Source organism: Phaseolus vulgaris, chromosome 8 (assembly GCF_000499845.2).
Source record: "Phaseolus vulgaris cultivar G19833 chromosome 8, P. vulgaris v2.0, whole genome shotgun sequence".
In the NCBI taxonomy this organism is placed as follows: Eukaryota; Viridiplantae; Streptophyta; class Magnoliopsida; order Fabales; family Fabaceae; genus Phaseolus; species Phaseolus vulgaris.
In genome coordinates this window covers 43,071,849-43,099,719 of record NC_023752.2, presented here as the reverse complement: position 1 = coordinate 43,099,719, position 27,871 = coordinate 43,071,849, and the positions used below count along the sequence as shown (strand labels likewise).

Genomic DNA, 27,871 nt, shown 5'->3' with positions numbered 1-27,871 from the left:
TAGAGTATGCTTCCTAACTCTCTTTACCTCATTTGTACCTTCATGAGTGACTTCCAAGGTGTCCCACATTTCTTTTGATGATTTGCATTGAGAGACCCTGAAAAACTCATCAGAATTTAAAGCAGAGGTTATTATATTTTTGGCAATGCAATCGAATTTGGCTTTCTTGCTTTCTGAATCAGTCCCATCTTTTTTAAACTTTGGGACAAAAGGACCATTTTCAATTGCATCCCAAATTCCTTTGTCAAGAGATTCCATAAATATTTTCATTCTTACTTTCCAAAACTGGTAGTTCAAACCACAAAACAGAGGAGGTCTGTTGATTGAAGCACCTTCCCCAAAAGGTAGTTTATCAGCCATTTTAAAAACAGTTTTAGGATCAACTTGAATAACTTTCAAGAACCAAGCTTTGATACCAATTGTTAGAATGGATGGCTTTAAACTAGAGGGGGGTGAATTGTTTAAAGAGGGTTTTTGCAAACTTTTAAGTCAAAAATGAAATTATCTCAAGAAACAATTGATAAGGAATCCAATTTGCCAAAACAACAAGCAAAAACAACAGTACCAGAAAAACAATCGGTTGTTTATACCAGCAAACAAAAACAAAACTGAATTAAAAGAGATTAAGGATAGAGAGATTGCACACAGATGTTTATACTGGTTCACTCTAAACCCAGAGCTACATCCAGTCTTCTCAGAAACCACTGAGGAAATCCACTAAGCAACCACACCTTGATCACTCACACCACAACCAAGAAAGTGACATTGATCCCCTCAAGACACACACTTCTCTTGACCAACACACCAACACTAAAATTTCTGATCTTGATCCCCTCAAGATCACACAACAAATCTCAGCAAACACACAAACGAAACTTGTTTTACAGAGTGCAAGGATTACACTTGTTACAGAAGATAATCTGAAATCAATACAAGCCAAAATCCTATTCCACACACTTTGATCAATCACAAACTCTCAGCAATCTCAACTCTTTGAAAACTCAAAAACTTGTATTCAAAAAGATGTTACTCAAATCTGTTTTTTTTTAATTTATTCAAAGATGTTGTTTGTTATCAAATCTTAACAAACTTATTCATTGCATTTAATGATTGGTTTAAGCATTTAAAGACTGGAGCGTAAGCAGTTAAATCATTTAAAGCATTTAAAGCTCGGTCAAAGTTAAAACAGTTTTTCTGTTATGGTACCAAAACAAACAATCGGTTGTTTCCTCGAATCAATCGGTTGTTTTGGTTTTAACAGCTTAACCATTTGAAAAATAGTTTTCAATCTTTTCTAAAAACATCTAAGTATAAACAATCGGTTGTTTCTAACTTAGTTTGAAAAACATTTTTCTTTCAAAAAGATTGAGAATGCCTATGCTTTGGATTCAATCAAGAGGTGGATTACAATACACAATCTACCCCAGATCCTAACTAAAACAGCACAGCAACAACAAGCACAACCAAGGCTTCAACATCCTTCAAAGGGTTTGGATTTTTCAAAGCTTGAACACCACTTGGTTCAACACAAAGAACTGGAAAAAGAACCTGTTGTTTTATCGTTTCAATCAGTTCTTTTACACTTAGTGATTTTGAAACAGATTTTGACAAAGCTTGAAATTGGTTGACCTTGTTGTCAAACCAATTCAATCAGTAGTTCCGACATTTCGACCGATTGTGTTTTGAAAATCCTTAACAAAATTTGTTAAGTTTGGTAAATATGTTTTAATTTATTCAAAACTAATTCTGCTTATGCATTAAATGTTTTTAACAACCTTTTGGAGTTTAAATAATCTGTTTTACGCTCCTGGTAGTTATGATATCAGATTAAATCTTTCAAATCAGTTTTCTCCAAGATTTGTTTCAAGCTTTGAATTTTTTTAAGAGTGGAATAGGATTGCTTTGTAACTTTTGAATTCAATCTGTATAAGGTGTGATCATTCCCTTTCTCTCTTGAATATTGTAATTATGTGTAAACGTGTTTTGTACAAATCCAGAGGGTGTTTTGTGATCTGTGGTGTTTTGTTTGCGAAAGGAGGTGTGTGTTCTTGAAGGGTTCAAGATCACCTCTTTGGTGTGTGGTTTGTAATCAAGGTTATTGATTGTTTAGTGGAATACCAGTGATTTATGGGGACTGGATGTAGCTCTTGGATAAGAGTGAACCAATATAAATTTGTTGTGTGATTCTTTCTATCCTTAATCTCATTTAAATCATTTTTGGTTTGTTTTTATTAACTATTGATAAAAACAACTGGTTGAATCGCATGAACAACCTATTGATTTTCAGGAAACATAATAAAACATATTTGTTTCTTGGCTAACTGGGTTTCTTTCTCTTTGATTCTTCATTGGCTTTCTCTATACCTTCAAGATTTGCGAAAATCTTTTGTAAACAATTCACCCCACTCTCTTGTTTATGGCCTTAAATTCTAACAGTTGTCTTATTCTAAAGGAAGGGTGATTACCATAAAGTCTGTTTCGAAGACGACGCGAAAATGCTACGAGAGTAGTTTGAAGAATTGAAGGGGAAGTTACGCAATCACTATCCAGGAAGGAGGGCTAGAATGAATTGCGGAGGAAGATGTCGTCAATTAGAGACGACCTGGACCTACTAGAGAGGTTCAGGAAAAGGAGATAAAAGGGAAGAAGTTCAAGCTCGCACCTTATTATGCAAAGAGTTAGAAGATAAGATAGTTTAAGTGATATCAGAGAACATGAATGCTTTCGCATGGTCATCCATGGACATGCCCGGGATAGACCCAGACTTTCTATGTCATCGACTTACCATGGATGAAAGGGTTAAGCTCATGGTCTAGAGGAAAAGAAAGTTCAATGAAGATAAGTGCTTAGTCATTCGAGAAGAGACTCGTAAGCTTTTGGTTGTTGGCCACATAAGGGAGATCCAATACCATGAGTGGTTAGTAAATGTTGTGTTGGTAAAGAAGGCCATTGGGAAGTGGAGGATGTGCGTCGACTTCACTGATTTGAACAAGGCTTGTCAGGATTCTTACTCGCTACAGAGCATAGACTCTTTGGTTGACTACGCCTCGGGTTGTCGGTTATTAAGCTTTTTGGATATGTTCTCGGGGTATAACTAAATTCGGATGCACCCAAAGGACAAGAATAAGACAACCTTTATGGTCGTCACATCCTTTGGCCTTAAAAATGTTGTCGCAACCTATCAAAGGCTGATGGAACGGATCCTCGTCTCAATGCTCGGGCGAAACGTGCAGGCGTATGTAAACGACATGGTCATCACGTTGGAAAGGAAGCATCAACATATTGCCGATTTGCAAGAGTTATTCACAACAATAGTAAAGTACAACTTAAAGCTTAATCCAAATAAGTGTGTGTTCGGGGTAGTAATAGGGAAGTTCCTTGGCTTCCTACTACCTGAAAGGGGCAAAGAGGCGAACCCCGATAAATGCACGACAATTATAGGGATGAGGAGCCCGACCAATGTGAAGGAGGTACAACAGCTACCTTGGCGCATAACCGCCCTCTCTCGTTTCTTGTCTGCTAGTGGAGACAAGGGGCACCACTACTTCCAATGTCTTAAGAAGAACAACCGTTTTGCGTGGACTAGTGAATGTGATGAAGCTTTCACCAAGTTGAAAGAGTACTTGGCTAGTCCCCCTGTTCTTGGTAAGCCAATCCCAGATACCCCTATTCATCTTTATTTTGCGATTACAATTGGGCAATCATCTCGGTCACTTTGCAAGATCAGGATAAAGTCCTGAAGTCAATCTATTTTGTGAGTAATGTACTGCAAGGACCGAAAACTCAGTATCAAGCCATCGAGAAAGCCGCCTTAACCGTGGTGTTTACAACTCAACGACTTTGCCACTACTTTCAAAGCTTCATCGTGATCGTGATAACCGATATGCTCATTCGTAAGGTCCTTGAAAAGCCTGATATAGCAAGTCGAATGGTCCGTTGGGCGATGGAGTTATCTGAGTTTGAAATACAGTATGAACCACGGGGGACGATTAAGGGTTAGGTATACGATGACTTCATGGTAGAACTTTCATCTGAGGACTCCCAGCCTGATGCAGATGGCTTTTGTTGGGTCCTTTCGGTAGATGGATCCTTAAATCAATAAGGGAGTGGAGCTGGGGTCATCTTAGAAGGGACAAGCGAGCTTTTAATCGAGCAAGCCCTCAGGTTTGCATTTAAAGCAAGTAGCAATCAAGCCGAGTACGAGGCCTTGATAGTTGGGATGTTTCTAGCCAAAGAGTTGGGAGCTCAAAGCTTGCTAGTAAAAAGTGACTCATTGCTTGTCACCAGGAAAGTTACAGGCGAGTATGAGGCCAATGCCCCATAGCTAGCTTCATACCTTAGGTACGTATAGATCTTGAGGTCAACTTTCTCTACATTTGACCTTGTTCATGTTCCTAGTGAACAGAACTCCCGAGCGGACCTGATGTCTAAGCTAGCTAGCTTAGGAAAAGAGGGTCGATCGAGGTCGGCCACATGGAGGTCTTAGGTATCAACTCAGGAAAAGGGAGAAGGCATCAGTCGATGATTTAAGAAACCTTGAAAGTCCCAAGAATAACCACCTATGGGTTATTGGGGGATGAGTTTCTTCAAGTTTTGTAGGTCGACACCACAGAGACTTGGATAACACCTTACAAGCCTTACCTCACTGATGGGTTACTTCTTACCAAGCCCATGGAGGCCAAGATTGTTAAGAGGAATGCATGGCGGTATACCTTAGTATATGGAAACCTTTTCTGTCATGGTTATACCCACTCAATCCTCACATGTGTAAGTGGAGATCAGTGTGCCCGCATAATGGTTGAGATCCATGAAGGCATTTGTGGTAGTCACGTAGAAGGACAAGCTCTCTCATTGAAGGTCATCTGAGCTGGGTATTATTGGCCGACCATGAAAGAGGATTGCATGAAATATGCACAACGTTGTGAGCAATGTTAAAAGCATGCTGATTGGTGCCACGCACCAACCGAGGAGTTGCAGTCAATTTGCAGCCCCTGACCTTACCATACATGGGGAATAGACATTTTAGACCTTTTCCTGTTGACGAAACGTCAGATGAAGTATCTCATTGTGGCCATTGAATACTACACCAAGTGGACTGAAGTTGAGCCAATTGCACAAATAACTGCTCACAAGGTACAACATTGTGTGGAAGAACATTGTGTGCCATTTTGGGATTCTGAGACACCTAGTGTCCGACAACATAACCCAATTTCCCAGCCAACAGTTGGGTAAGATATGCTCAAAGCTCAAAATAAAGCAGGTGTTCACCTCGATAGAACATCCTCAGACGAATGGCCAAGTTGAGTCAGCTAACAGAGTTCTTTTGAGAGGTTTGAAGAGGAGGTTAGAAAGGATAAGGGACCTTGGTCAGAAGAAGTTCCTAAAATTTTGTGGGCCTATCACACCACTCCGCAATCAACAACCAAAGTGACGCCTTTCAGTTTGGTATATGGGTCAAATGCCATATGCCATGATACCAGTGGAGATACAAGAGAATTCTCTTAGGTTCTAAAGCTTTGTTGTTGAGGAATCTAATGAAGGAAGGAATGTAAACTTGGATTTGTTGGATGAAGTGCGTGAACATGCTCGTATTAACTCGGAGGCTTTAAAGAGAAGGGTGGAGTTAAAGCAAAAGACCAAGATGAAACCTCGACAGTTCAAGGTTGCCGACTTGGTGATGCGAAAGGCCCACCCCTACTGATGAGAATCAAAAAGATGTTATCAATAGAAGAAATGGACAAGGGCCAAAACATTTAAAGTTCTTCTTATTAGTCTTTGCAAAAGATGAGGCCCAAGCCCAAGCCCAAGAAGGCCCAAGCCCAAGAAGCCCAAGTCCAAACTTTGAGGGGCAAGGCCAAACATTAAATAAAAGAGCATCATTTGAATGACTCTTGTAGGAGGTGTGGATATTAAATAAATAGGTGTGAATGTATTAGAGAGAGTCACTTTGTCCATGTGACTTAGTAGGGGGGTGTAGGTGTAGTTTTTAGGAGGTGTCATAGTAGAAAAAGGTCACACCTCCCATGTGACTTGTTTTTGGTGGGAATTTCAAATGAGTTTTATTTGAAATTTCCCACCTATTTTTCAGCACCACTGGGCTATAAATAAAGGTGCTTAGCTTGTACAATTCAGATTGGAATTTTATGGTAGAGAGACTATACTCAAATTTGGAGAGAAATTGTGAGTCTTGAGTCTTCTTCTTCCTTTGCCTTATCTTGTGAGCTATGGTGAGCTTCAAGTGGCGGCACTCCATCACTTATCTTGGATCAAGGAACCAAGTGGCGTGAAGTGTTCTTCCAATTCTCAAAGTCCAGCAAACTCCTTCTATAAGTGTTCTTCCTTCATGTTCTTTCAATTCCATTCGGTAGATTAGCTTTGTTTGTTGTTTCTTTTCATTTCTACCGTTTGAATTTCTGTTTTCCAGCTTTGCTTCTAGTTTCTGTTCGGTGTAGTAGTTTATTATTTCAATTCTTTCCAGCTTTCAATTCTTGTTCTTCATTTCTTGTGTTTTGATTCCATTTGACAATATATGGACTTCCATATGAGTCTTGGTTGGTGCTAAGTCTTGGTGAGTTCTTGAATTAGAACATTGATCCAATTCTAAAGTAAGGTGCCATTTGTGACCAGCTCAAGTTGCTCCTAAGAATGTCAAAGAATAATGTATTCTTGTAGTTACATTCACATCATCTACCAGTTGGAAAATAAGCTATTTCCAAAGTGGACTGGCCCGTTTCGCGTAGTCGAGGTTCTCGGGAATGGAACATATAAGCTGGAAACCCTGGAGGGGGGAGCCATCCCACGAACGTGGAACGTGGCAAATCTCAAGTTTTACTTCAGTTAAGATATTTCGTTTTTATGCTTTACTTTTGAACAATATGATGTTTAAGATGATGCTCTTTTTCCCTTGAAGGGGTTTTTTAACGAGGTCATCTAGTGATAAATTTGTTCCCAGAAGATGGTGCATTAGTTTTGATTGATTAATGTTGATGTAGCACATGGTGAGACGACCTAGCTCGCATAAGTATGTCTACTGGAGCATAGGCCCCTGTGAGATTAGTTTGCCTAGTGGTTCACTTGATTAAGTGTCAGGCAAGACGACCTAGCTCAGCGTAAGTACGATTGCCTGAGTATAGGCACCTTGCGCGTAAAATTGGTATAAATGAATTATTTGGCAAGGTAAGACAACTTACCTCAACATAAGTTGTTAGATTTGATGCAAGGTAAGACGACCTAACTCGTCGTAACAACGACTACCTAAGTATAGGCGCTCTGCGAATTGGTTTGTTATGAATAGAGTCATTCACATATGGTAAGACGTCCTAGCCCGGAGTGAGTAGAGTCATTCGAGTGTAGGCACCCTGTGGTGATGAGTTTGTTAGATTTGGTACATGGTAAGACTACCTAGCTCAGTGTAAATACGACTACCCAAGCATAAGCGCCCTGTGAGATGAATTTATTTGTTAAGGTATGTGGTTTGGCACACACTAAAGTGACTTTGCGTAGGATGAATAAGGTCGTTTGAGTATGGATACCTTGTAAAGATAAGTTGCTTGATAGGAATGGAGATGATGGTCGAGCCTTAGACAGAGGCAGCTACCTGAGTAGGCACTCTACGAGGTGAGGCATCGTGGAATCAATGCATTAATCGTACCAAGAATCGCCCAATATGGAGGCTGTGTATGAAATCAAGTTGAGGCAAAAGTTTGCCCTAACTGTGAAATCATCACTTTCTTAAAGGTAGACGTTTTATCAAGGTAAGAAATTTGTTACTTTCACGCTTAAGTTAACAACAACTTGTTGTATGATTTATGAATTAAGTAGCAAGGCATATGTTGGTAAAGATCTCAAGATCAATATACATAGGATATATCATAAGTGATGGTAAATAGGAAAAATGTTCAAGTTGTCAAGATGATTAAGAGAATTTAACATGGGCATAAAATATTACAAACCATAGAAAGTTAAATTAATCATCCCTTAATTGGCCATCAACCACGGTTTTACCCAGGTCGAGTTCTGAGAAGTCCATAGTAGGATGGAGTCTTGATGCTTGTTCAAGAGCTGCCTAGGAAACATCTTGGCATTGGCAAGGTCCTCATCTTTGCAGATCAGTTCCCCCTTTAGCTTGTCAACTTTGGCCAAGAGTTTGTTCCTTTCTTCGGCCAGGCTTGCTGCCTTTTGAGCTTGGTCTGCTGCCTCTTTAGTCTTCTCAGCTCGAAGTCGTTCAGCTTCTTGATGTAAACCATTTAAATGTTTGAGCTCAAATTGGAGGCGTTCTATCTCTTTGTGAAGCTCCACATTCTCTTGGATTCTCTGGTCCTCCGCTGCTCTCCGAGCTCTCATCTTAACAACGACCAAACAACCCATGGCAAAGGCTTGCCCAAATTGATTCATGGCGTCATGAAGCAGATGATCTTCGTCGTGGGCCATGAGCCTATTTTTTTCTTCGCTGGGCAGGAAGGCCGTTTCACCATATGTTGGGATGTCGAAGTCAGGATCCTACAAACCCTTCCCCTTAGAACTCTCAGCTTCACATTCTTGGATGACGATTACGTTTTGATGCGGAGCATAGCCATCTGAGTGAGCGACGTATTGATGCGCGACTCGACCATCTGAGTGAAAGTGCTTAGTGGGGGGAGTAGCCGTTTTCCTCTTCCTTTTGAAGATGAACTCGAAAGTGGTCTCCTCATCCTGTTCGGTGGGGGGTTTGAGTGATCAAAGTTGGGGCTTTCCTTTTATGCTTCAAAGATTCCTTGAGCATGTTAGCAGCTGCCCTCACCTTCTTAGCCATCTCGACTAGCTTTGTCTTGTTAATGTTAGACAACATCCTCTATGCAAAGAAAACAAGTAAATGGTTAATAACGATAACATAGTTATTTTCACAAAGGGTAGGAAATGAGGAGTACCAGTGTAAGCTTTCAGAGCACCGAGGATGTACTCTTTGGTCAACAAGTACGAGGTGTAAGAAACAACCTTCAAGCTCGTCAAGAACTTGCAGATTCCTTGATCTTTTGGCACAAATCTTCCAGGCGTCGAGCACTCTGGAATTTAGGTTCAAGGGTCTAGTAAAGGAGAAATCTGCCCAGTAGGGTTGGATCTCCTGTTGAAGCTCGAACTTCAACAAATTTACCTTTAAAAAATTTGTATGAAGATTGGAAGAGGGTGAGTAAAGCTCTTTCAGGGGCACCGTTCAGAAATACCTATAGTTTACTGCTTGTGTGTTTAGCCTCGAAGGAATAAAGAAAAACTTCAACAGATGGCGAGATGCCGAGCTGTGACCTCAAAATGATAAAAGCACGAATAAATACCCAACTATTAGGGTGTAGTTGGGCAAAAACAACATTAAGCTCGATTAATAGCTTTTTTTAAAAAATGGATAAAGGGAGACGCAATAGAATCCTTTTGAAAAACGTGGCATAAAAGAAACAAAATTGACCACCAGGGTTTGATGACTCATCACAGTAGATGGGCTCACCATCCATACACTTTACGGTTTTGACATTACCCTCGTATCTTTTACTCATGTTACACCCATTTTCTCTTAACTCTCTAAGACATAAATGGGTGGTGTAATAAGAGACCTCTTTTATAACCTATTTTTTGGCCCAGGGATACATTGAACCGTAATCCATTGCAGAAATAGCTAGAACAAAAGCATAAACACAAACAAGATACAAGCATAGTTCAGGCCAAGCAGAGAAGACGAATTGACAGGAAATCACAATTCAGGTAATGCATTCAGTAAGATGAATAAATATTTGACAATAAAGACTAGTGGAGGAAAATACCTAGTATGATGATGGAGAAGAAGAAGTGTGAAAGAAGTTTTGGTGTAAGAGAGGTTTTGAAATCATAAGAGTTGTGGAGAGAAGATGATAGCGTACACGTGAGTGAGGAAGAAATTAGTTTTTAATTGTTTGAAAGAAGGAGATGAAGCGACAGTGCTTCCTGGTTGTTGATGGGCGTGCCACATTGATGTCTCAGATTTAGTGTGGTGAGATGTCTCGTCAAGAAATGCTTCGGTAACTGCGCCTCACCTACCCACCAGGGAAAACATCATGTCAGCCGCCAAATGTTGGTAAGCCTCTCCGCCTAGTCGAGTTTGGCTCGAGCATGGGGGCTTGTGTACTAGAGCGGAGAGCTCGGGACCTAAGGAATATTCTGTTTGTTTATAATACACACGCTAATTAAATACTGTTATTTTTGGTTGACTTGCTCGCCTGTTGACTTTGATAACAAGCTCTAACTCCGTCTGTTTCTTCACGAGTCTGTCCTATCTCTTGCTGCTATGGAACATAGCTCCATTGAAACAAAGGGGACCCTACCTGTTGATTGCACTCCAACGATCAAGTTAGTACATGGCTTATAGAAGTAGTAGGTTTCAGTCTTAGAAACATCGTCCCTTTCCCTTGGGTCTCAAGCCCCTTCTATAGTTTACCTCTTGTAACAGCTTTCCATCACGATAATCTAATCTCAATTGAAAGGATACTCAATAGGAAAATATTATGTTCAAGGCTATACCCTCACAGTGCTGCAACAAAACCGAATCTTTCCTCTAGGGAGTGCATAAAATAATAACAGAATAACCACCATGGTACTAACTCATGTACCAACATCAGGGGTTTAGTTTGTTTATGTAGGCACCCTCTCCGTGGTGCTATGCTACCTTTCATCATACATGCAACCTAATCTTCACGTGCCCTAACACACATGGGCTTAAGTTTAAAAGATAACACTTACTTAACTTAGACCCCATACGCACTAAGCGCACCGCTAGGTCCGCAATTACCCCTTGCTAGTCGCGTAGGCCTTACGTATGAAGGATTACCTTAATTGTACAAAAATGGACTTATACATACAACTGAAGCCCAATTACATGGCCCGCTATTCTGGCCCAAGAGTCGAGCTGATCTGTCTGCGCCATGTACCGAGGTCCGACCACCGAGTGTTGAGTTCTGAGCGCTCTGCTCCAGTACAAATACCAATTAAAGTTGTTGGGAATAAAAGTAGTTAGCACTACGTAAACAATATGTTTTTTCTGTTATGATTATATGCTTTATGTTGAGATTATATTTTCAACAGTGAAAACTTTTGAAGGGATATCTATAAAAGGAGTTTGAGACCTCAAGTAAATGTACGCTGTTTCGGAATACTTAAGACTGAAACTGATTTGATATCTTGAATGCTGTTACTGACTTGATCGTTGGAGTGCGATCAACCGATATAACCCCTTTGTTCCAGTGAAGCGACATCTCCGAGCAACAATTGAAGACAAAGCAGAGGAACTTGTCCTCCAAAGTCAACTGACGAGAACAATATTAAATTGTATTATTTAATATTTGTATTATCATTTTTATAAAATTATATTACTTTAATGTAATAAAAATATAAATACAATTGGTAAAATGCGTTTTTTTACTAAAAAAATATTAAATATGTAAATATAATAGTTTATAAACTTAATCAAATGTCTCAACATTAAATCCTTAAAGTATGAACAAATAATATTTACGTCCATAGTAAGTTAATAACTGAAAATGGCATGCTTTTTTTTTACAAAAGTACAGTGATATTAACCATTTGACTAATCTTATTTTTTTACCCTTTAAATTATTTGTTATTTAGTAATTGATATTTTAGGATTTTAATTATTTGGGATAATAATAAGAGGTTCGGTAGCAGAAGTTTCCCTTCCATGTGATCCGCGGTGGTGTCTGTGACGCTCACGCGCAACTCCTTCGCTTTCCCCGTAACCCACGCATTTTTTCTAGCCGGTGAGCCTCGCCGGACGGCGATCGGAACTCTTCGCCGCCGATCGGCTCGGCATCGCAGTTCCATGGTGGCGTTGGCGATTGTTGCGGTTGGAATTTGAAAACTGTGCGTTTTGAGATTTGGCTTTTGCGTTGAAGAGAGGGAGGGGAACAAAATGAATGAGATTGGGAATGGAGGATTGAACAACGTGGAGATGGAGCACATTAGACGACACCACAGGCACGAGCCTGGGGAGAATCAGTGTGGCTCTGCGCTTGTTAAACATATAAGAGCACCGGTTCCTCAGGTCTTTCTTTTTATCCTTTTCTAATTATTTATCGAATATTTGTGTGTTAGTGTGACCCGGTACGGCGTTGGATGTGTGTTGCGAAGATTTTTTTCGTTTTCTGTATACATCAATGTGATCCGGTCGAATATTCGTAACCGTTATTGGAATATTTGAGCATCTATGTTTCCGTTTTTTTTTATTAATTCCTTTTAACGGTTTTGCTGTTTTGAGTTTGATTTAGGAGGAATTGTTTATTGTTTATTTATTTGGAGGGATAAATAGTAGTTTGGATGTGGGGTGTGGGGCTGATAGTTATGCTTCAATAGTTGTTCTTTGAGAAAAAAAAAAGACAGCGTGATTCTAGTGAGATGTTTATTCCAGACCTCATTCTTCATCCTTCCAGGGAGCAGTTACAGTTCATTAATTCAGACCGATTAATGCTCTTCTTAGTCTGTTTCAGCAAATAAGTTTCAATTACATCTTTAGAAGTATCAATTCCGAGTCTTTTAGCTTTTGTAAAATCAGTGGTACAACTTTCGTTTCTTCTATTGAACAGATTCATTGCTGATGTTTTTACCTTTTTAGAGGGGGATTTGCAAGTGGCAAGGTTCTTTACTTTCAGCATTTCAGACAATTGAGAGTTAAATCAGCTTATAATGTATTTAAATCTATTAGCAACCAATAATCTAGTTAATGATTTTACTGAATAGAAAGAAAATAACAAGAAATGGGAGAGCTCTCTCCTCCAAAGGTTTTCCGCTTTAGAAAAAGCATAATGCTCAATCTACAAAATTATCATTCTTCTCGCCCTTCTCCTTCTTCCCCTATTTGTATTTCACTAAGACCTTAGTAACTAAGTCATTAATATTCCAACTATCGCAACTAATTTTTCTTCTCCGTATATCCTAACAATAAACTCTTCCTAAAATCAACCTTGTCCTCTCAAGATTGGAATAGTGGAAGCTTGATCCCATGACTCATTTACATCAGTGTGATCTTCATCTGCTCTTCCTAAAAGCATTTGTGATACTTTCCTATCATAATCATAGGAAGGGAACACACTGGCTACTGCATGCATATTAAAGTTTGGAGGCTTGGGTGGTGGTGGCATGAGGGTGGATTTTGTATAACAACCTTTGAACCTTTTTTTGTGTTGGTTCCATAGCTCTTCACAAAGCATCTATAATACCCAGTATGGCCAAGGAATCCTTTAAAACCTTTTATATTTTGGATATAGGCCACAACCACATTGCTTCAACTTCTTTGGATCAGCTGCCACCAAGGTTTTCAAACTTGAGAGAGTCTATGTAGACTCGTGGAAGCCCCGTAAACTCGTAAGAGGACGAGTTTACTTTATACGAAAAAAATATTTCACTAATATAATTAATCAAAGTAATTAAAACAAATAAGTCCACAACATTAAAATAACTACATTTAGTAATGAATGATAATTATATAACTTTGAAGTACCTCAATAAATAAGTTCATACAAATATTACAAACATTAAGCGGTTAAAGTCATAGAAATTAAATAACTAGACAAATGTCAAGTTTCTATGTCCAATCCTTTAATGATATCATCCTCTCCTCCAGTTGCACTTGGATTGCCCCTAGTTGAATTTGGTCCACTACCAGACATACCTTAAAAGACCATGAATTTAAAAAATGAAATATTTTTAAATTAGAAACAAAACTTAATTGAAAATAAAAAATAAAAATGTTCACAATTTGTATATATGTACTGCTCCAATGTGCCAAATTAAAAAAATTCCTAATTATAAAATTCCCTCAACCTGCAATCTCCCAAATTAAAAAAAAATCCCAATTATAAATTTTCACTAATTTGTAGATGCACCCCAGTTAAAAAAAACCCGGAAGTGTCATGTTTTCTCTTAAAAAGAAAATTGCAGATACACCCTACTCTGCCCATTTAAAAAGAAAACCTTGCAACTATAAACAAAACATAGCACCAGCAACATGACATGCCTCTACATTATTTTATGGCCATCACCAACCTCAATCGAACATGAATTTGTATGCACGATTGGTAATTGGAGTTTGTTTACTAGTTTGAAATAAAGTTGAGTTGCTCCAGAATCAATTAATACCACCACCTTATGACCCAACACATGATCCCACACCTTAAAAGATCTTCTACTTGTGAACCTCATTATCATGTGTTGGGATAATTGTGTTTCCTATTGCTCCTCTTCAGTAATTCCAACCTCTATATCTAGACCTTCCTCCTTTTCTTTCTCTTCTAAAATCCTCATGACATTGAGTTTCTTGTTCTCAAAAACATTATTTAAATAATAGTTTTCTTCACAACTAAAGCAAAACTCCTTTTTTAATCATCTCCCATTGTTCAAAATGCATTAACCTTTCAAAATTTGCTCTATTGTGCCTCTCACTGATTGCCTTCACTTCATTATTGCCTTCCTGAAAGTGGATTGAGAACTATTGAATGTAATGGGCTTAGCCCATAGTTTCTGTTATTTAGTTATGTTAATTAGCTATTATTTCTATCTATAAATAAACAACCCTATGTGTGTACTTTACACAAAGAAAATAATCCTATATTTATTTTCTTTATTCTTAATATGGTATTTAGAACACAAGGTCAGGGTTCAATTTTTATTCCGGTGAACCCACTGTTCACCGAGTTTTCTAGACACCGTCACCGCTGTCGCTGTCGCCATTGATTGGGCTGCAACACCATCATCGTCTGACTCGCCTTGGTCAGGCAACCACCATGATGCAGTGATCGTGATGATCTGAGCTCCGACACGCCTCTCCTTGCTGCAACACCGTTGTCGCAATCGCCGTGTTGTCCTCTGGATCTACCCTGGTCATCCTAATCGGAGCTCGTTTGATTGTTTTATAGGATTTTTTATTTTATTTTCTCTCTCCTCTTCATCTATAGCTTCTTTTCGTGCCACTATGCTTGATGTGAATGTTTATCTTTCCATTGACAAATTGGATGGAACTATTTATGACATTTGGGTATCGGATATTAAATTATGGCTTGAGTCAAGGTTATGTTGATCATCTTACCCATTGTGTTCCCAAAACTGAAAATAAGGTTTTCCATTGGTTGAAAATTAATGCTCAATTATGCATTGTTATTAAATCTACCATTACTCAAATTTGTTGTTCTTATGAGACGTTTTCAGAAGTTTGGGAACAGGTAAAATTATTATACACCAATGATACTCAATATCTTTATGCTATGTGTCAAAATCTTCTCACAGTTGTTGTTCCCAAACGTCTTGATGGTACAATGGCTGAATATTTGGGTAAACTTCATGTTCTTTATGATTTTAATTTGTTATTTTCTCCTGCCTCCAGTCCTTCTCAAGAACTAGAGCAAAGGTCTAAGTTCTTCATGTTATTGAGCTTGCATGGACTTCCTGATGATTATTCTCATGTATGTGATCTTATTTTGGGATCTACTCGTGTCCAATTTTACTTCCACTTGTTCTACCATTTTACATGTGCCAGGTAAAAACACCACTAATATACCTACTCTTGTTGATGACACTTCTACTTTAGTCTCTTAGTGATGACTTTCCTATGAGCTCTTCTTGGATTTTTGTTGAAGATGGTGCGAAAGCTTAATGGAAGAGATGAACAAGGTCCTCTTAAGAGGTGTGGTGACCTTGAAGGTGCATGAAGAGTGTGGAAATGGGGAGGTTCGGCCAGCCCCTTTGAAGGTGGTGAAATGAAGATTAAAACCTAGAAGCTAGGCAAGGAGTAATGTATGGCACTAAATTGGCAGCATAACAATACTCTATTCAATCTTCCAAATACATGAGCCAAACCCTCTTATTTATAGTGTTTAGAGGGCTGGAAATTAAAAAGAAAGTGGAGGGAAATTCAAATGAGAAGCATTTGAATTTGGAGCCAATTCCTAGTCACAAGGAAAGTGTGACTTGGTTTCATTTTTTTGGCACCTCCTAAATTTACACCTACACCTTCTTTTTATGTCACATGGAAGGTGTGGCTTAGCTTTATACATTTGCACCTCTTATATTTATATCTACACCTCCCTTTATGTTCTACTAAAAATACTCAAAAGTAATTACAAAAGAAACACATCCAATGATGCTTAGTTGGCCCATATCTTCTATTTGTTGGGCTTGAGCTGAAGCTTGAACTTGTATTTGGGCTTGGGCTTTTTCTATCATGGGCTTGGGCCTCTTCCATCACTTAGCGTAATGAATGCACTCGCCCCAACAAGTCAGGAAAAGGGCTTTAACAGGAATTTGATGATCAATATCTTTACTAGATGGAATACATATTTGTTATTGAAAAGCTTCTGCAAACTAACATATCCTACAATTGTTCCCTTTATTCTTTGGACGTATCTTCTCTAATTTTGTAATTTGTATTTTTTCCATCCCCCACAAAACTGATATCTCCACCTCTCCTCTGACTATTTTCTTTCAGACTTCAAAGATATCATCAGTTTAGATAAATTTTATTATCTCCTTTAATAACAATATTCTGACCTTGGTGCATAAAAGACATTTGCAATTCCTTCTAATTCTGTTTAACCTCCCCTAAAGTCGCTAACCATGCTACACTTAAAATCGTATCCATTAGTAATATCCAAAATCTGTTATGGCGGTGCCATGCCAAAAATCGATGGTGGATTTACAGCTTGTCGCCACAATATGGTGGTGGCGATGCAGGTTTCTCATGGTGGCTCATTGTTTCCGCTTTTTGCATCAGAAAATGTTAATGCAAAACGAAGAATGTGAAAAAGGTAGAGAGGCACACAACTCCCATCTGAAAACAATGGAGGAAGATATGCAATAGTGTATGAGAGAAACTCTAATGTGCAATGGTGCATGAGAGAAACCCTAATGTTCTATCTGTTTTGTCTTTTCTTATTCTCTCGTCGGGTGATTTGCCCAATTGTTCATTTTGTTAAAAGAAGTTGGGCCATACTCGGTCCAATGCAAACATTATAATTTGACCTAATACCCTACCCACATTACAACAACCTCTCCTTTGTTGTTCAATCTAGCTACTGCTTGGCGTTGGCGCTACCATTTTCCGCTGTTGACACTTTTGTAATTTTTAAATTATTTGTATGTATATATTGTTTTTCTTCTGACCACAATGCTTCCATCATAACCTGTTGTGCTTTCTGTTAAAATTTTGTAAAGGATTTTGGGGTTCCCCAATATTTTCCATTATCCGATATTGATAATAGTGACATCCACTCTCCCAACTCAAACAAGAAAAATTTACCTTTCATCACATATGTACCCATTTGTATCTCTAAGTTCTTGCATTTACCATCCCCCAATCTAACGTAATGGGGTTTTGTTGGATCAATTTCAAGACCAATACTTCTTGGCCATATAATTCCCCTTTAAGCTTCAAAGTGTGAGATTGGGTAAATCCTCCTATTGTAAGTTCCCTAAGTTCCATTCATTAGCAATTCACCTCATTCCCTTTGATTTCCTTTTGTCTACTTATCTCTACCTCGTCTTGCTTTGTTCATCTGCAGCCAAGATGGTCACATTTAACTTCGTTTATGGGTAACGATGTGATTGGACATCAAAGCCTAAGGGCATGGGAGGAGGATCATTACCAAGAGCCAATTCATGGCTTAAGTTGACCCATGAGGAGAGGAAGGCTTAGAAAGGCCCATGAGACCAAGATAGTCAAAATCGAGATCTTACTTAGGATCGGAAAGATAAACATGAATCGTAAATCGAAAGATCGTAACACGAATCATAAGGTCTTACAAATTTTATGAAATTCATAATTGAACCTTATAATATATAAAAGGGAGGAAGAAAGAAAACTGCACTTTGAAATGCAATGCATGTACAGAGGGAAATTAAATAGAGGAGGGAAGGGGAGAGGAGAGCAAGAGTCATGACTGCAGTGGGGAAGTTGAAAGGAAGGAAACAATTAATGGCTTAAAAAAATTAATTATGTTGGAGAAGTTATGTTTTCACTAAAAAATTAAAAATTTCACTGTGCAGTTTGTGGTTCTTTTCACTGTGCAGTAAGTGGGTTCTTTTCACTTATTTAGGCTTTTTATTTAATTGAGCTCATCTGCTACTGCTGCCTTCGTCATAAACAGAAAGAAACCCTAATATCGACTACCCTATCTGCTGCTGCCACACCACACCCACCTTTTAGCCACCGTGCCGCACGCCGTCGCGACATTGTAAGCGTTGTCGTGCTGCCGCAACGATGTAAGAAGCGCTGCATGTGGCGATTTCCAGCATTGCGAAACTCGACAATCCCACGTGAATTGCAATTTGCAACTCTGATCCCACGCGATCTGCCAGAATTGTATTATTTTGGTGATCGCAGATCGACACCACGACTATATATCGTAAAATCGTACGATCTGACGATGCAACTCGCGATTTTGATTACCATGCATGAGACATTGCAACGCCTAGGTTTCTCATCTTTGGCAGCCCGACTAAACACTTTTTAAGAGACTATCCGAATGACATGTATAACATGCTTGGAGTACTAAAATAAAACTATTAATATTTTATTTGGAATTAGGATTCGAACCCAGAATCTGTTAGAACTTGTTAACATACCCACCGTTACAAATCACCTCTTCTTAGAACATAGGATTGTATTTTCTTTTATTTACTTACAAACGAGGCAAAACCTACAACTAAATTTGTTTTTATACCTTTTTCGAATTTAAAATGCGGGATTATCAAGAATTCACCAATTCTTGTGACAATCGTCCATAGAATTATCAAACCTTATTTGTGTTATCTTCCTCTATCTTTGTTTTTGTTGTCACGCTTTCAATTCCTAATTTCCTATTTTAATTGATTCCAATCTCTAACCCTAAGTTTTCTACTTGTGTCAATTCCAGTGTTGTCAATTGCGGTTGAAGAAGTTTTGTCTGATGTGTTGTGTATAGAATATTACTAGGTTTAATTGGGTTGAGTATGACATGGTCCAATTTAATTTAGGGTTTTCTGCCGTTATTAGGTTAGCACTATAGCCTTTTATTTGGGTTGGGTATGGTATGGCCCTATTCTTCTTAGAGTTTTGTTGTTGCAATTTTTGTTTTTACATAGACGACCTAAGTCATGTTGCTTGCTGTATGGGTTATTATTATGTGGCCCAATGCATTTTAGGTTAGCTTAGTTCAAAATGTTAGGGTTCCTCACTCACACAGAACATGACTGTTGTCGCACACCATCATCGGTGCTACCCATTCTCATCGTGCCTTACGTCGCCACCGCTCAACCTCCTTCTCTCCTTTTCCGCTATCTCCGTTCACCGTAAGCATCCCATGATGCAGAAAACGACCTCCATGAAAAACCCGCATCGCCACCGCCATATTGTGGCGACACTCATTAAATTTACCATCGGTTTCCACAATGGCACTGCCATAACCGATTATTGATAACACTGACAAGGTTATCAGACTCAAGAGTCTACTCAGACTCGTGGGAGGTTTGTAAACCCAACTCGTAAACCCGACTCGTAAGAGTCTACTTCACATAAAATATTTAACAAAAAAATAATAATTCATGATACCAATTTCATAATATTAAAATAAACAACTTCATACCCCAACAAAATAACTAAAAGAAACAAAATGTTATCAATTTTAAAAGTCTCATTCATCTAATCCTCTAAGGAAATTATCTCGAAGATCTTCATGATCATCTCTATCATCATCTCCATCTTCATCTTCATCTGCCAAAAATCTTTAAAAAAATCATTTAATCCCTAGTCTGCCCAAAAATCCACAATCTATCCAAAAAATTCCAAACCCTAAAACCTAAAAATAACCTTAATTTAAAAATCTCTAACCCTAAATCCTAAACCCAATTTTAAACACCATAAACCCAATTTAAAATTAACCCTACATCCAATTTAAAATACCCTAAATCCAACCTAGAACAGCAGCAACAAATACTTCTGCGGTGATTCGCAAGTGGCGCGCGACGCAGTGCGACGGCGATGATGTGCGGCGCAGTGCGATGACGAGGCTGCACGGTTCAACGACGGTGCGCGGTGTGACAACGACAATTAGGAAGATGGCACCGTGAACGTGAGGTATGGGAACCAAGGAAACCCTAAAATCTAACCTAATGTTAATGAAACACCGTTTTGAGCCTTTTTTTTCTAAACTCGGTGACTCAAGTTTAAGGGTTAACCATAGGGTTTCATAACCTTGAATACTGGTCTATTCTTTTTGGAATCTTGTCATGATGTCCAAGTGCATACACTCTTGCATGCCAAAAGTGATGGAAAACCTTTTAACCACAACATCCACAGAATTAGGAGGTTGAAGACCTAGAAGTTTATCCAAGACCTTACCAGCAAAATGGGCCTAAATGGGCCTTTATCTGCCCTTTGTGGGCCCAATAAAGAGGACAACTCAGGATTAAGAAATGTACAGAGCAACTGGTAGAAAACCTTAAGTCATGGAACAACAACTATAGCTTTGGTCAAGAGAATACAAGAAGACTGGGACACAACTGACCTCAGTGGGCCCGAATTCTTATCATCATTGTTAGACTTTAGTTTGTATATGTGTAGAGTAAAATGGGATTTCATGGGCCATGTATTGGGTCAAGTAGTATAGAATAATTGGATCTTGTAGTTGGACCAAGAAGAATAGGATTTTGGGCTTGTATTTGGGCTTATAGTAGATTAGGGTTTGAGAAGCCTATCTAGGGTTTCAATTAGGCTGCTTCAAGCCCAAATTGATAGCTTGAAATCTCCATGGATTGACTTGGTTCTTCAAATGTAGAATGGAGTGGCGGAAGCAATGAAGTATGGAGGACAAGGAGGAGCTGCAAAGAGCTCCTCCTTGGAGTGCCGTGAGGAGTATGGAGAGTGATAGGTTAGGCCTAATCACTTGGAGATTATGAGAGAGATCAAACAAGGTGTCTACCCTAGAGAGGGGAGAGCTTTGTTTGCAATATTGGCAGCATAACTCTAATATCTGATATTTTCTTTACATGTAATTTGCCACTTATTTATATTGGAAGGGGTTGAACATTTTGGAGCCAAAATTTGAAAAATTCAAAATAAAGCTTTCCAATGAGAAGGTGCCATGTGGACTCATGCTTTCCATGTGTAGCTCACACCTTCCATGCTAAATCCCCTCCACTCCTAGGCTGTCATGAGGACGTCCATGTGCTTCTTGTCATGGTAATTTTCGTCTTATATGACATTTTATGGTTACATTGGACTCAAAGAAGCCCAATTGTAACCCTAACTAGTCACTTCTAACCCTAGCTAGACATATTCTACTATTGGTCCAAATACAAGCCCAAAAACCTATGCTACTTGGCCAAAATATTTGGCCCAATTATTTTATGCTACTAGGCCCAACACATGGCCCATGAAATCCTAAACTTTATACAATTTATTTAAGCTAAAGCTTGACTCAAAAATAATGTTGACTAGTCAGCCGAAACTTAGTCTTGTGTTCTTTTGACCAAAATTCTAGTTAATGTTTTGATGACTTAGAGGTCTTCTTAGATATGCTTTGTACATTTCTTCATCCTAGAGTTGTCTTCTTGATTGGGCCTACAAAGATAAACAAAAGTCCGATCAGGCCCATATTTGAAAGTAAGTCCATAAACAAACTCTAGGTCTTCATCGTCCTTATTATGTGGTTGTGTGTGGGTGGACGGTTGCCATCACAAATGAACCCTAGACCGTCCAAGCATTAAGTGAGGGCGCAAGATGCATGAGGGACATGTAGAAAGCATGAGTGGATACGTGTCACCTTCTCCACTCATGTGTCAATTGGGTTTTGAATTCAAATTTTCCCACCTCACTCTCCTCCAAACGGACGTCCAAGAAGGCTATAAATAGGAGTGCTCCCTTCTTGTAAATTTTAACTTGGAATTAGTAATGAAATGTTGCTCAATTAGCCATTCAACTTGTTCCTAAGTTCTCTTTTGATTAGTCTCCTTCTAGATTTTTTCCTAGTGAGTTGGCTTCACCTATCACTTGCACATGATTTTCTCTTCTACTTCAAACACCGAAAACTCCTCTTGAGTTTTACAATGCTTTCGCACTTCAATTCTTTTCCAATCTCCATCCAAAAAAGAAACTAAAAAGAAGACTAAAAGAATAGGCTTCTATCATAAATCACCTTCCTTCATTATTTTCTTTTCACGTATTTTGCATATGAGGTGTTGCTCATTGAACCTCCTCTTGCAACAACTCTGCATTCTCCTTGATATGTTTTGACTCGATGTTGCACCTAACAATTTTCCTCATACACTCTTGTAACCTTGAACATATTTCATAGCTTCTTCCACATCTCGGATTACCTCCATGGCTCAAGTAAGAAGATCGTTAGGATAATGTGGATGCACCATGCTCCCAATATCATGATGCAACCTAACCATAAAATAACCTAACATTCGTCCTCCGCATTGGGGTTAACTTGCGCAAACCAATAACTTAAATTCTTGTGTGTACTCTTCTACTTCCAATACGCCTCAATGATGACAATATTTCATATGTATGACCTCTAATTTTCTCTCCAAATCATCTTATTAAGGCTTCTTGAAAAACTCTTTTCAAGAAGGGTTCTTGGTTTTCCAATGCCATATTGATACCAGTCGACAACACTCCCTTCCATACTATCAAGGCCAATTTTAACCCTTTTGAAGACTTGATTTGTTGAACTTCAAAAAGAAAAACATTTGCCCTCGCAAGCTATCACCGTGGATCTTCCCCCTTCGAAGGAAGATAACTTTCTTGGTCCAAAATCATCTTGGTGCTTCTTTTGAAGTTGATCAACTTGATTTACATAGTTATCTTCCTCCACGGTCTTATTTTTCTGATTACTCTTTAACAACAATTTCTTAATATAATCAAGATTTGTGCTTCCTTCTTCCAACATCAATCCTTTCATGTTGACTAATTTCTCCAACATTCCACTCAATTCTCCATCATGATTAGATCTGACAGGTTGAAACATTTTGTTAGAAACCAAGAATTCAAAAGAAAAAGAAAATGAAAGTTTTTCACTAAGTAGAATGAAAAACATGAAATAGAAGAGCGCTCTCTCCTCAAAGGGTTTACCCTTCACGAAATTCTAATGCTGAATTTAAAAAATTAACTTCCTTCTCCCTCATCACCTTCCCCTACTTATATCTAACACCTTAAGTAACTAGCTCGTTAATATTCTAACTATCTTAATTAATTTCTCATCCTATATCTTAACAATTGTTACAAATCCCCTTACACCTACAATAAAGAAAAACCAAAAATCCTAAGTCACACACAATCCTCTTTAATGTAATAATAGTGGAATTGCAATACTTATTTATTATTCCACACTTTTTGCAAGACAAGGTTTCCTGGCTAGGAATGGCAAATAAACTTGCCCTTGTAGGAATTGCTTAAACCCGTCCTGATTTTGACGTCAAATCCTTGCATTGACTGGGCATGGGTAATACTCGATTTTTTAAATTGGGTATAGGAACAGGATGTGCATGTACATACATGCCCCATCCCTGTTCCTATTTTGAATTACTAAAACACCCTTAGTTTATTAGGTAACCTAGACAACTTATTTTCACTATTCTCTTTAGTCCTTTGTTTTGTTTGATTTGAAAAACCTTTCTTTTGCTACACAATTTTTCGTTCCCTCTCTTAATTGTTCAACTCATTCGATATCCATCAAATTCACCCAAATCTTTAAGGTACTCTCCTTATCATACCGGTACAATCTAGTTACGAACACGAGTTGTCAAACCGGCTTACAACTAAGGACCTATCAGAGTAGGTTCTCTATCACTAACAATGGGGATACGTATCATGTAGCCTTGTTATCTCTAACAAAAATCTCATCAATCCTTTTTGCAGAATATGGGTGTTTTATTAAAATAAAATGCACATAATTGCTTAAACTTTCCACCACCACAAGAATCACCTCATATCCTTTTGAATTTGGGAGCCCTATAAGGAAATCAATACTGATTTCTTCCCAAATTGATCTCGAAATAGGCAAAGTCTGCAACATTACGGCAGGGGAGACTGTTTGATATTGACTCCTCATACATAACAAGCTGCCACAAATTTGGTGATTGTTTCCTTCACACCTAGCCAAAATCAAGATTGTGCCATTATGTGATATGTTCTATAGATACTCGAGTAACCTCCCATTAGAGTTGCATGTAATTCATGTAATAATCTGGGAATCCATACCGAACTATATGATAAAACTAACCTCCTTTTAGAATTGAAAAGAGAAAGGAAGAAGGATTTTTATTGAATATTCTCCAAGGGTTTTTCCTCCACGAAGAGCTAAAGTTCCATTGACAAAAGTAACATCCTTCTCTCTCCTCGTCTTCCCCTATTTATATCTAACTAACATCTCAAGTAACCAACACGCTAATATTCTAACTATGTTAACTTATTTCCCTTCTCCTTATATCTAACAGAATCTCTGTTGAATCATCACAAATTTGTGTCAGATTTACAAATAAACATAAACACTACTGTTGGATTGGTAGGTTCAATCAGGACACACTATTAGTTTTGTTTCTGCAGAAATGTATTACAATAGTATAGTTGAATGGTTACCTTTCTAAGTGAAGATTAACCACAATTCAAAGTGAACATAATTTTTTTCCATTTTCTCGTCCTCAGCTTCTGAATCTAGAGTTTCATGTGCTTTCAGACAGTGTTTTTTTCAGTCCTGTATAATGCGGAAACACTTTTTCTTTAAGATTGCTAATATTTATGCTAAGCTGTCACCTACCATGTCTGCTTGAAATTGTTTATTTATTGTGCATAGATTTTCTTTCTCTAGGTATGGTCCTTGGTGAGGAGGTTTGATCAACCACAGAAGTACAAGCCATTTGTGAGTAGATGTGTTGTAAGGGGAAACCTTGAGATTGGGAGTCTGAGAGAAGTCGATGTTAAATCAGGGCTTCCAGCCACTACAAGTACAGAAAGATTGGAACTCCTCGATGACAATGAGCATATTCTCAGCATCAGGATTATTGGTGGTGATCATAGACTTAGGGTATGAATACATCCTTACAACGTAGCTGAATTTTTTTTATTTGGAATTTAGTTTGCCTAAAATCTTGTGCTGGTGTGAATCTGGTTTTGTTCTTCTGAAAACTCATTTGTATCCCTTGAAGTGAGCACTCTTCTTCTCTGCATGTCCGTACTTTATATTCAACCTCGTCTGCCAATTTCATTCAATTGCATTGTGTGTGAGTTGAGTTCATCATCATACCAATTAGAAGGTATGAAAAATGCTGTTTTCTTTTTCTGGGCACTTAAAAAATCTTTAATTAGAAGCCTTTGTTGGATGAGTTGATGTATACATACATTCTAGTAATTGACTGAATGATTTGGTCTATACACACATTCTTCCAATAAATATGTAAGACACTTTCAGCTCTAACTAACATTACAAATGCTGGCATTTATTTGGAGGCTTGGGAATCATATTTGCTTATAAATTTGTCTTTCTCTTTCTGAAGATAACTTCACTCATTAATTTTGATGCATGTTGTCTTTTATATTAGACTCTGTTTTTTTAGTAGTTTTTTTTTCCAAATCAAAATATCAATGAAAGGTTAGCTGTTATTTGTTGTACTTATGGGTATAGTGGATTATTATTTCTTACAGAGATGGAGGATTACACAGCCTGATTTAATTTAAATGTTTCAAGCTCTGGTCAACCATTTAGATAACAGAAAGTAGCTAGAGTTATTTCAGTTCGGAGGTAATGAAATTATCGGGAAATTCCTTATGCTGGTTCTGGTTCCAATCCTGCGTATTATAATTTATGGTAGCATGTATAGAGTGAGTAGAATCTTCATTGTCAACCAGTTAAATTCCTCTTTCATGAACTAGAGTGAAAAAAACAAGTCAGGATGAGTAAATGGTGTGGAACTTAACTGTTATGAATGATTTGCTGTCTGTAATAACTGATGTATCTGTATGAGAGATGCAAATAGCATTGTGTCCAGCATGAGTAATTATATATATTTTGTATGGTTGGCCTTACTAAGAAGTTGGGCTAAATGATTAAACTATCTTATATTTCTGAGCTGACAAAAAATAAACTGTCCTAAGTTGTATCTTCTATTTTTCAGAACTACTCGTCTATCATGTCTCTCCACCCAGAAATCATTGATGGAAGGCCAGGTACACTGGTAATTGAATCTTTTGTGGTGGATATACCTGATGGCAACACGAAAGATGAGACCTGCTACTTCGTGGAGGCCTTAATAAAATGCAATCTCAAATCACTTGCTGATGTCTCAGAAGGGCTTGCTGTGCAAGATCGCACTGAACCAATTGATCGGATGTAGGAGATTATGTTCAGAAGTTGCTGAGAACTTGACTGCCATGGATGAAGCTTCAGTGGCTTTCCTATCTCGGAGGCTTAGGAGACCGACTGGCAAATATGCTCCTTTCATTAGCATAGAGTAGCAGTGTTTTTTATTCTATTTGCTCTGTTGATTATCCTTGTGATATATGCTGTTTACTCTCATTAGGAGTAAAAGAACAATATTTTGAGACAGGTGACTAAATCCAATACCATAACAGGTGAAGGACCAGGTGCTTCTCGAAGATGTTCGTGGTTTTTTTCTTTTCGTTTTCTTTTTTGTATATAGGTGGTGGTGAAACTTTGTCTAAAATTATTTTGATTGGTCAGCTGTATTTTCCAGAAGATTACATAATTACGGACTTCCAATTGCTTTGGTTCTTTGTTCTTTTCCCCTTTGGTACATACTCTAGTTCCTTCCGATTTACGACAAAAATGTCCTTAAATAAAAGTCTGGTGCGAATCAAAAAATACTTGGAACACTTTTTTAAATTTTGGAATTCTTTTTGGAATCCATTTTGAGATTGTTTATTTAATTTTTTTTTGAAATGTATTTTTGTATTCTGAGTTTGTATTTCTAGAACGAGATTTTTGATTTTCAAATTCGATTCCAAAATTTCATTTTTGGAACATAATCGATTTTGGATTTGTTTTTTCAAAAGTTTTCTGAATTTTGAACTTTTAAATTTGTATTGAAAGGTAATTTTGGAAGTTTTGAAAATGCACTGGGTGTGTTTTCTATTTTTTAAAAGAATGACGTATATGTTGCTTAATTGAAACAATGCATTACGACGATTCTTCGATGTTGATGCAATGTGATTTCTGGGAGAGATCTGAATGTGTGAAAAAATTCAATGAAGCGCAGATAAATAATGAGAGTAACTATGACTTAAGTGAGAGTTATGGAAGCTCATGCGGAATAATAGATTGCAAAAGAATAGAAAAGGGATATAATTCGAGTTGTTTCTTCTACATTTCCATATATTTTTCTCAGCACTCCATAAATTTTATAATTCTACAAATATCTTTTAGTAAAAAAGTTAAAAAGCATGAGACAATGGTTGTGGAATTATGGTGGTCTTGACGTTGTTTGTTGAATGAAGAGAGTAAGTGTTGAAGGCGCTAATGGTTGTTGTAGTGGTGGTGAATTGTGCTGGCGGTTCTTTGTGATGCTTCCTTATGATGGTTGTGGTTTTGAGATAAGTTTTCGTGTTTTTTTTATCATTTACATGTATATTTCGGTTTCGGTAATCCAATGCATCTTCGAATTTCATAATCAATAAGCATATATTATAAATATAAGGGCCTTTCAAATTCAGTAATTCATAACTTCTACTAATTCTGCAATTATGTATTTTGAATTACATAAAGACAAAATGTTAATCCGAAATTGGGTAGTAGTTCTGAAACAATCAATCCATAATGGACTTGTTTTTATAATATGCTTATGGATTATGTAATCTAGAGTGCTGTTCCAAATTCGG

General features: G+C 37.9%; 1 protein-coding gene across 1 annotated transcript; it reads left to right on the top strand.

Moving 5' to 3' along the window:
• The first annotated feature begins 11,552 nt into the window (after positions 1-11,552).
• On the top strand, positions 11,553-26,770 carry LOC137824879 (abscisic acid receptor PYL8-like). The gene is made up of 3 exons (XM_068630559.1): positions 11,553-12,058; positions 24,849-25,064; positions 26,152-26,770. The coding sequence occupies exons 1-3, from the start codon at positions 11,927-11,929 to the stop codon at positions 26,368-26,370; spliced, it is 567 nt and encodes a 188-aa protein (XP_068486660.1). The 5' UTR covers positions 11,553-11,926; the 3' UTR covers positions 26,371-26,770.
• Positions 26,771-27,871: the final 1,101 nt, after the last annotated feature.